Source organism: Chaetodon trifascialis, chromosome 1 (assembly GCF_039877785.1).
Source record: "Chaetodon trifascialis isolate fChaTrf1 chromosome 1, fChaTrf1.hap1, whole genome shotgun sequence".
NCBI lineage: Eukaryota > Metazoa > Chordata > Actinopteri > Chaetodontiformes > Chaetodontidae > Chaetodon > Chaetodon trifascialis.
The window spans coordinates 34,170,393-34,180,709 of NC_092056.1; the positions used below are offsets into that span (position 1 = coordinate 34,170,393).

Genomic DNA, 10,317 nt, shown 5'->3' on the forward strand with positions numbered 1-10,317 from the left:
AGAGGAACGACAGACTACCACGGAGGTAAGCAGACGATCTGACGAGTACTGGAGGGAAAAGCCTGGGTTAAATGCAGCCGCTGATGAGCTGACGATCCGCAGGTGCGAGAGGAGGCAGGCAGGCGGAGCCCGACTGGCAGGTGCAGCCCCACTGCACGGTCCTGGACAGACAGGGGGAGACAAACAGACAAAACACACTGGGGAAAACAGGGGAAAACGACACAAAAGGGAGAGACACACCGCCAGGTCCTAACAACCATGGCTGAATCTACAAGGCATTCTGTCTTTTATGTCAGAACCCAACCTGATTCCATTGCAGTTAATGTAAGCTGAAGTACTGAGTTTGTTTTGCCCTTTCACGCAATTGTTGTTTCCATTGGTTCATGTAGGCTATAGGTTTGATTATGATAATTTGTTTTTTATATTTTACATTCCGCTGAGCTCAGTTAGGTGTCGTCAATCTTGACTTTCGAAAATTTTAAGTCAAGGTCTCCTTACTGACTTTTTCTGGTGCTTACACATTATATTATATATACACAGTATATAGAAACAGCTAATCTTAAATCATATTAATTGGTGATACAGACAAGTTTTTGCTTGCAGTTTTTGTTCAAATCAGCTGATGATCGCCACCAATATTTACAGTCAAACCAGTCAGGGACGAAAGGTCCCTGACTGTACCTTTACTGTGTGAGTTGACTATTCACCTGTGTGTGTGTGTGTGTGTGTGTGTGTGTGTGTGTGTGTGTGTGTGTGTGTGTGTGTGTGTGTGTTGACAGGAGGAACTTATTCTGGAAATAGTCAATGATCCAAACTGTAAACCCAAACAGTTCAGACACTCCTACCTGCGCAGCGCTCTAGTCCTCATTCTGGTAACCCTCATGGTAAGACACACACACACACACACACACACACACACACACACACACACACACACACACACACACACACACACACGCACACACACACACACGCACACACACACACACGCACTGGTATGCAGCATGGGCTGAAACACTACCTGATAGACAAGACTGCAAAAACTTCCCTCTGGAAAAGTATCTGTTGCTCCCAGTGGTGAGGCCAGTAACCATTCTGGTTGCTCACTGCCATCAGTGTGAGTGAGTCAGTGTGAAATTGGGTGAATGAGCGGCAAAAGCCGTAAATTGTTTTGGTTAAAAGTGCTATATAAATGTATACATTTACCATTTAAGTGCACTTTGCACTATTGCAAAAATAATGAAGATATTAATTAACAATAAAAATGATAAGATAAGATAAGATAAAGATAAGGTTGCAGCTTTACAAAACAGATTATGAAGTAAGGCCAACAGTTCTGGTGGACTGCTGCAGAGGGGGGTGTTCATTGACTGCAGGAAGAAGACACATCATGGTGGTGTGTTTGTGTTCCAGTTGATGCTGATCATCGGTCTCGCTCATGCCCTAGTGGTGTTTCGCGTGGTGGCTGCCCCCTTGATGTCTGAGGGCAGCTGGGAGTTTATCAGGAACCATGCCAACACTGTGGCTGTGATGCTGGGAGCTGTGCTGCACTACCTCACCATTCTGATCATGACACGGGTACGTATACCTTTATCCTGATGCTCATGCTGCATTCACACAAAAAACAACAACAACAAACAAAACCAGGAGGCTTGGTCTAAACGTCTTCCTGTCCTCTGTTCATTATTTCCATTATGATCCTCTGCCTTGATACAAGTGAAAAACAGCCTGCGCATGCTGAAATCTGAATGGTCCTTGCTTCTTCTGTGAAGAAATATAAACTATAGTGATAAGGCAGAGTTTGTACAGATTTTTTTTTATTTTTCTGCAATGGATAAAATTTTTGGATATTGTAGAAACAGTATTTAAGCTTGAGGCGTTGGGGTTCCCTTCAGGGAGGGTTATCCATGACAACAGTTGATTGACATCTGACTAACATCTGAGCACCGATTTTACCAAGAAACATGTTGTCCACTTCTGTGCCGCATGAGTAAATTCAGCATTTCAGAGCTCTCTATAGCCAAAGTGTTTCTACAAGACATTTTTGCCCTTTTCAACAAGCACACATGTAGGCTATTGTTGAATCAATACATCTATGTCTTTACAACATTTGTACACCAATTTAACACATTCATTTTGGATTTTACTGACCAAGTGAAAGCTAGTTAGTTTAGCATGATTAGTATGGTTAGCAATGATTCCCACAGTGATGATACTTTTTGTTCATGTTATTTTAACACCTCCTACGTCATCAGCAACTTCTGCACACTCAGTGTTGTGTTTGTGTCACACATTATAGAAAGGAGGGGGCATAGTTAGTGTTATCTATCTATCTATCTATCTATCTATCTATCTATCTATCTATCTATCTATCTATCTATCTATCTATCTATCTATCTATCTATCTATCTATCTATCTATCTATCTATCTACAGGTGCTGGTCATAAAATTAGAATATCATGGAAAAGTTGATTTATTTCAGTAATTCCATTCAAAAAGTGAAACTTGTATATTATATTCATTCATTACACACAGACTGATATATTTCAAATGTTTAGTTCTTTAATTTTGATGATTTTAAACTAACAACTAATGAAAATCAAAATTTCAGTATCTCAGAAAACTAGAATATCACTTAAGACTGATACAAAAAAGGATTTCTAAAAATGTTGTCCAACTGAAAAGCATAAACATGAAAAGTATGAGCATGTACAGCACTCAATACTTAGTTGGGACTCCTTTTACCTGAATTACTGCAGCAGTGCGGCGTGGCATGGAGTCAATCAGGCTGTGGCACTGCTCAGGTGTTATGAGAGCCCAGGTTGCTTTGATGGTGGCCTTCAGCTCTTCTGCGTTGTTGAGTCTGGCATCTCGCATCTTCCTCTTCACAATACCCCATAGATTTTCTATGGGGTTAAGGTCAGGGGAGTTTGCTGGCCAATCAAGAACAGGGATACCATGGTCCTTAAACCAGGTACTGGTAGCTTTGGCACTGTGAGCAGGTGCCAAGTCCTGTTGAAAAATGAAATCTGCATCTCCATAAAGTTGGTCAGCAGCAGGAAGCAAGTGCTCCAAAACTTCCTGATAGACAACTGCATTGACCTTGGACCTAAGGAAACACAGTGGACCAACACCAGCAGATGACATGGCACCCCAAACCATCACTGACTGTGGAAACTTGACACTCGACCTCAGGCAACGTGGATTCTGTGCCTCTCCTCTCTTCCTCCAGACTCTGGGACCTTGATTACCAAAGGACATGCAAAATTTACTTTCATCCGAGAACATGACTTTGGACCACTCAGCAGCAGTCCAGTCCTTTTTGTCTTTAGCCCAGGTGAGACGCTTCTGACGCTGTCTCTTGTTCAAGAGTGGCTTGACACAAGGAATGCGACAGCTGAAACCCATGTCCTGCATACGTCTGTGAGTGGTGGTTCTTGAAGCACTGACTCCAGCTGCAGTCCACTCTTTGTGAATCTCCCCCGCAGTTTTGAATGGGTTTTGTCTCACTATCCTCTCCAGGGTGCGGTTATCCCTATTGCTTGTACACTTTTTTCTACCACATCTTTTCCTTCCCTTTGCCTTTCTACTAATGTGCTTGGACACAGAGCTCTGTGAACATCCAGCCTCTTTAGCAATGACCTTTTGGGACTTGCCCTCCTTGTTCAAGGTGTCAATGATCGTCTTTTGGACAACTGTCAGGTCAGCAGTCTTCCCCATGGTTGTGTAGCTTACAGAACTAGACTGAGAGACCATTTAAAGGCCTTTGCAGGTGTTTTGAGTTAATTAGCTGATTAGAGTGTGGCACCAGATATCTTCAATATTGACCTTTTCCACAATATTCTAATTTTCTGAGATACTCAATTGGTGGTTTTCATTAGTTGTCAGGTATAATCATCAATATTAAAAGAAGTAAATACTTGAAATATGTCGGTCTGTGTGAAATGAATGTATACATTATACAAGTTTCACTTTTTGAATGGAATTACTGAAAAAAATCAACTTTTCCATGATATTCTAATTTTATGACCAGCACCTGTGTGTTAGCTGGAAGTAAAGTAATATTCTGACCTATTTTAGTCTCCACTCACACAGATGTTGTACCAATCAGATTGGAGTGCCGATGTGTCAGTCAGAAGCAAAAATGCATCCTCTTCGGTGAACACTAATATTGGGGTTGCTGTCACTTCAGAAGAATAAATAAAACAGTTTTTACCAGATAAGTACACATCAAAAAACAAACAGTGAGAGTGCATTTATTTTTTTAGAAAAAATTCTTTAATTTCTATTTGATTTGAACATCAGACATAGTCTTTATGCTAAGATGAGTTCATTGGCTAAAGGCTGTCGCTGTTTATCTAACTATATTATATACATGCACTTGTTTGACTTCTACCATCCTGCCTCTTATATATGAGCATAACAGATTGTGCCAGGCATGTGATGGCTCTGTCATTCATACCTGAGACACTGGTTGTTATAAGGCAGATGATTGTGGAGGCAGTTATGTGTGATGCTGGTAATCCTATTGATCACAGAGCCCGGCAAACTTTCTCGCTCTTGCTTAAATCGATATTCTCCACCCATAACTTTTGTGTTTGTGCAATTCAAGGCACAAAAACAACAACACATGTAGATCTCCTCTTAAGTTCTTAGTAAATCTGGCTTGCAGTCTACCATGTGCCGAACTGCATCTCACTGATGATGTCACTTTTCTATAAATGCTATCGCAAAAGCTCTCTCCATCATCTTTCAACTGAAAGGACCATCAACAGACTACTGAGGAAACAGGTAGAAGGTTCTGCTGGAAACTCATAAAGAGAAGCTTTTATATGTGAGCAACCAAACCTGTAAACACAAAGATTGCTGCTCTTGGAGAGGTCTACCTGCTAAGAGTGTAATAACCATAAAATTTTTCTGTGTGTCTCTCTCCTTCAATGCCACCCATAGGTAAACAGATGGGTTTCCCTCAAGCTATGTGACATAGGTGAGACCAAAGTTGGGCACTTAATTCAGTATGTTGTACTGCATGTACTAGCAAGTATACAAGTATGCAATACAAAGATAAAGAAATACACTGATTTTATGTCTAGTTAGAATATATAATTACAATTCTATTATGACAAAATCAGATATTCCAAGACATTTTGTGAAATCTTGTGTGTGTGTGTGTGTGTGTGTGTGTGTGTGTGTGTGTGTGTGTGTGTGTGTGTGTGTGTGTGTGTGTGTGTGTGGTGTGGTGTGTGTTCAGAGAAGCCAAACTCATTCGCTGCCACGGAGAGGAGCTTCACAGTCAAGATGTTCACCTTCCAGTTCTTCACTCTCTTCTCCTCACTCTTCTATGTGGCCTTTTTCTTGGGCAGGTACTCCTTCTGCCTGCCTGCCTGCCTGCCTGCCTGCCTGCCTGCCTGCCTGCCTGTCTGTCTGTCTGTCTGTCTGTCTGTCTGTCTGTCTGTCTGTCTGTCTGCCTGCCTGCCTGCCTGCCTGCCTGCCTGCCTGCCTGCCTGCCTGTCTGTCTGTCTGTCTGTCTGTCTGTCTGTCTGTCTGTCTGTCTGTCTGTCTGTCTGTCTGTCTGTCTGTCTGTCTGTCTGCCTGCCTGACTGCCTGCCTGTCTGTCTGTCTGTCTGTCTGTCTGTCTGTCTGCTTCTCTGTGTTCAGTGGAAAATATTTCAGTCTTCTGTTATCCTTTTGCTAGACTGGTCAAGTCAAGTTTATATAGCCACACATCACAAATCACCACAGCAAAAGCAACAGAGAATCCCCTCTTCAAGATGGATAGACTGACTGTATTCTGAGGTCACCTTATTTTTAAATCATGAAACATTCAACATCAGATGTAACCTGTTGGTGTGCACTTTGTCATGTACACACAGATTCACACATAAGAAACTTGACACTAAGCCATGCATAATATTGACTCATAAAGATGCGTTCAAGAAGTTAACTCTAATTTAACAGATGTGAAACAGCAGTAGAACTGACATAATGTATGTTAAACTTACAGTGAAGTCGTTAAAGCTACCAGATATGTTCAGAATCCTGACAGGAATATTATATTGTAGGACTTTTTTAGGACTATTATACAACAGGCAAAGCTTTTTTTATATATTTCTGTTGCTCCTTACATTTGTTATACATTACTAGACATCTCTTGCAGATTTTATGACACAGAAATATAATAGGCAATAACCACTTGTAATTGATGTGGTTGTTATTTTTCATGCTCACAGATTCATGTTAAATAAGCCACTTAAAAGAAACATTTATCTGATATGAAGGAGACACATTTCCTCGTTTTAAACAAATGTTTCTGCTCAGATTTCTGTTTGTCAGGATGGGTCCCAGTGTGGAACTGGTATTTTACGCGTAAAGGTTTATCAAATTGCAATGTGGCTCATGATGTCAGTAGCCAAGATGGCTGAAGCTAGTTAGCAAGTTAGTTTAATGTCGCTCCACCTTTTCAGTCTTCATATTGTTGCTTTTTGCACCTGCATGTAGTTCAGAAGGTTAAAATTCTGATGTAAGGCTGGTGTATTCTTGTCATAGGATAAACGGCCACCCAGGAGACTATGTGCGTATTGCTGGATGGAGACTGGAGGAGGTGAGGATATTCAGAATTTTTATTCAAACATACAGCATGTCTGCTCTGCAGTACTAACCCTTAGATTTGTTCTGTGTGTCTTGTAGTGCCATCCTAGTGGCTGTTTGACAGACCTCTTCATCCAGATGGCCGTTATCATGCTGCTCAAACAGACTCTCAACAACATCTTTGAGTTCACTGTGCCGTGAGTGTGCTTGTTATTAAACATCTCCTGAACAGCAGCAGCTGTTAATATCCAGTTCACATGGTGTCTACTTGGACCTCATCAGAAAACACATTCTGTACACATGTAAAAATGTCAGACATTGAATTCATGTTAAGATTATGTGTTTTCCAGCTGGTTGAAGAGTCTGAGCAGAAACACTGCAAAGAAGCTGCAGAGGAAGTGCGGTCACTGTTATAGGAAGGCCTGCCATGATGAACAACGTTGTGTTGAACCATGTGACATATGCAAACTTCGGGACTGGCTACGTAACTACTACCTGGCCAACTCTGATGCCTTCAGCCTGTTCAATGAGTTCCTGGAGATGGGTATGTCCACAGTCTCCCCCTGATCCCCACACCTGAAAACCCAACTCACTCTTTTGAAAGTGGATTCCAATAGTAGCTGAAAGAGAAATGTCAGCCAAGTAGAGTTAGGATTAGTTTTTTATTAGGGTTTGTGGCAAGGTATTATTATAGCCGCTGTTCCAACACCCTAGCACTACCTCACAGCACCTGGCTGAGAAATGTCAAAATGATGTGTGTGTGCAGAAGCTAAATGTGTAAGTGTAAATTTACCCATAATGCATTTGCACCAAAAGAGGACAAAGTGAAACACTAAATCTTTGGTATAAGTGCTTAAAAAGATTTCCATGTTACTAACTTACTGTATGTCCCCTCCAGTGATCCAATTCAGTTTCACCACCATATTTGTGGCAGCATTCCCCCTTGCCCCCCTACTGGCTCTCATGAACAACATCTTAGAGATCCGTCTGGACGCCATCAAGATGGTCCGCCTGGAGCGGCGGCTGGTTCCCAGGAAGACAAACGACATTGGTAAGCTGTGTGGGTGCTGTGCTCAAGATTTATCTTGATTTCTTGTAGTTCCACGGTGCTTTAATTTGAAGATAATAGATAACAAAAATTGAATTTCCTGCAGAGGGATTAATAAAGTATGCCTCCTCCTTCCTCCTGTTCCTGTAACAAGTAATAAAAATTGTTACAGGTTGTCCTGTTTTTTTTATTCAGCACATATCTCAGCAAGCAGCAGATTGAAATTACATTTGATGATAAAAACAAGTGTTTACTTTTTGCTGTGAATTGTGCCACCTGTGCCAAAATGAGAAATAATAAAGTTTATATTCAAAGGTCAAAGGTTGACTTCACTGTAACATCATAATATTCTACAAAAACACTTTTCTGGACTATATTCAACACCACAACTCAGGAACAGAAGGGGAGATTATGACCATGTATCACACTTGGTCAGGTGATTGTTGTTGCACCATTTGATGAAGCTGATGTATATGATTCCAGTGAATGATCACTGGAATCTTATACATCCATATAGTAATAACTTCATGTCAATGTAGTGGTAATAGTTATATTGGCATTTATTGGTATTTATTGGCATATCGCCAATAAATACACTGAGCACCCTTTATCAAATCCCTTCAAAGTCATATATGAGTCTGGACAGACATGGATATAAACTGCAACTTGACTGGTTGCCAGAGGCACACAACTGCATGGCAGCAATGCCGGTTTACAGTACTGTCGTCTGTGTACAAGTGTATGTGTGTAACAGTACTGTCTTCTGTGTACGTCTGTAACAGTACTATCTTCTGTCTGCAGGTGTGTGGACAAAGGTTTTGGAGGTCATTGGTGTGTTGGCAGTGATTGCTAACGGTCTGGTCATTGGACTCTCATCAGACTTTATTCCACGCCTTGTCTATCGTTACCGTTATGGCCCCTGTGCTAATGGAAGCTCTCACACACAGTCAGTCATGTTTCAGCTGGTAGAAACATCTGATAACACATTAGCAGACTGTGTTGTGTCTCATCATGTGCATTTGATTCTCTTGTTGCAGCTGCATGCAGGGCTACATTAATGACACTCTTTCCACGGCCTTGTTGACACACCCGGCAGTTAGACAGGACTTTCTTCCAAATCAAATGGATACAGACTTCAATGTCACACAGTGCAGGTGAGAGGACCTTGCTCGGCACAAATATAAAACAAGAACCAGTCACAGTTCAAATAAACATTACAACATGTTTCTCTGCATGCGTGTGCAGCTACAGAGACTACAGGAGTGATGAGGACTACACTCTGACTTATCAGTTCTGGTTGGTCATGGCTGTGCGCTTTGCCTTTGTCATCCTCTTTGAGGTTTGTACTCAGGATGGGTTAGACAGCGTTGCCCATTTGAACTGAAAGAGATAGTTAAACATTTTCTGGATGTGTGCTTAATGTGTGTTTCTACAGCACGTTGTGGTGGTGTGTAAGTTTATAGTGGCTTGGTTCGTCCCCAACAATCCTATTCAAGTGAAGAATGATCGGCTGCATGACAAACTGGCTCGGCTGAAAGAAGAGCTACGGTAAGTCAGCAGTTACACAAATCAAAGCAAAGCTCATATCACAAGAGATGAAACTAAAGCTGTGAAGATTCTCATCCAATCATGCCGTGGGAATGCTGTCAGAACATCTTCCAAAACTCTAAGAAGTTAACAGCAGCTGTCTTTCTTTCAGTCTGTCTGCCTGTGTGTCTTTCTTTACGCATGTCCTGCTGTCTTTAAGTCGTTCTGTCTGTCTTTCCATCCATCTGTCTGTCTGCCTTTCTGTTTGTCTGTCTCCCTTTCTCTCCACTACTTAGACTGAAATATCTCAACAGCGATAGATAGATTGTCATCAAATGTGGTTCAGACATTCACGTTCTCCTCAGGATGAATTGGTGATTCTCTGACTTTTCATCTAGCGCCATCATCAGGTCAATACTTTAATTTGTTATGGCCAAATAAAACTTCTGACATTCCTATCAGCCTCAGCTGTACTCTGTGCTACTTGCTAATTTGCCAATCTTAGCATTCTAAAATGCTAAACTAAGATGATGAACATGGTAGTATCACATGTTAAATGTCAGACAAGCACGTCATACATTTTGTTTATAGTTTATCCATCCATCCATTTTCTATGCCGCTTATCCCTTTCGGAGCCTATCTCGGCTGTCAACGGGCAAGAGGCGGGGTACACCCTGGACCGGTCGCCAGGCGATTGCAGGGCACTTACACACAACCATTCACATTCACACTCACACCTAGGGGCAATTTAGAGTCACCAATCAACCTAATGAGCATGTTTTTGGTCTGTGGGAGGAAGCCGGAGTACCCGGAGAGAACCCACGCATGCACGGGAAGAACACGCAAACTTCACACAGAAAGGCCCAACCCAGGAATCAAACCTGCGACCTTGTTGCTGTGAGGCACGCGCAGTACCTGCTGCACCACCGTGCAGCCCCCGTTTATAGTTTATGTCTCCTAATTTTCTGTTTACTTTGTTTAAGGCTTTACTTTAAGATAAGACTTTATTGATCCCACATCTGAGAAATTAAGGCAATGCTGTACGAATGAAGGATCTGCAGTAGCATTCTTTCTTACACTCTGGATGCAGCAGTCTGTTACTGAAGGAGCTGCTCAAGCCCCCTACTGTCTCACGCAGGGGGTGGGATGGGTT

At 41.8% G+C, this 10,317-nt stretch overlaps 1 protein-coding gene across 1 annotated transcript in view; it reads left to right on the forward strand.

The window, feature by feature from the left end:
• The window catches only part of LOC139333376 (anoctamin-9-like), a 47,593-nt gene extending 38,404 nt beyond the window's left edge, over window positions 1-9,189 (forward strand). Inside the window, exons 12-23 of the mRNA XM_070965770.1 lie at window positions 780-884; window positions 1,414-1,578; window positions 4,952-4,988; window positions 5,253-5,364; window positions 6,548-6,602; window positions 6,689-6,786; window positions 6,940-7,133; window positions 7,488-7,640; window positions 8,439-8,583; window positions 8,675-8,791; window positions 8,883-8,976; window positions 9,073-9,189. Of these exons, the coding sequence (XP_070821871.1) occupies window positions 780-884; window positions 1,414-1,578; window positions 4,952-4,988; window positions 5,253-5,364; window positions 6,548-6,602; window positions 6,689-6,786; window positions 6,940-7,133; window positions 7,488-7,640; window positions 8,439-8,583; window positions 8,675-8,791; window positions 8,883-8,976; window positions 9,073-9,189 (1,392 nt within the window). The remainder of the gene's footprint in view (window positions 1-779; window positions 885-1,413; window positions 1,579-4,951; window positions 4,989-5,252; window positions 5,365-6,547; window positions 6,603-6,688; window positions 6,787-6,939; window positions 7,134-7,487; window positions 7,641-8,438; window positions 8,584-8,674; window positions 8,792-8,882; window positions 8,977-9,072) is intronic.
• Window positions 9,190-10,317: the final 1,128 nt, after the last annotated feature.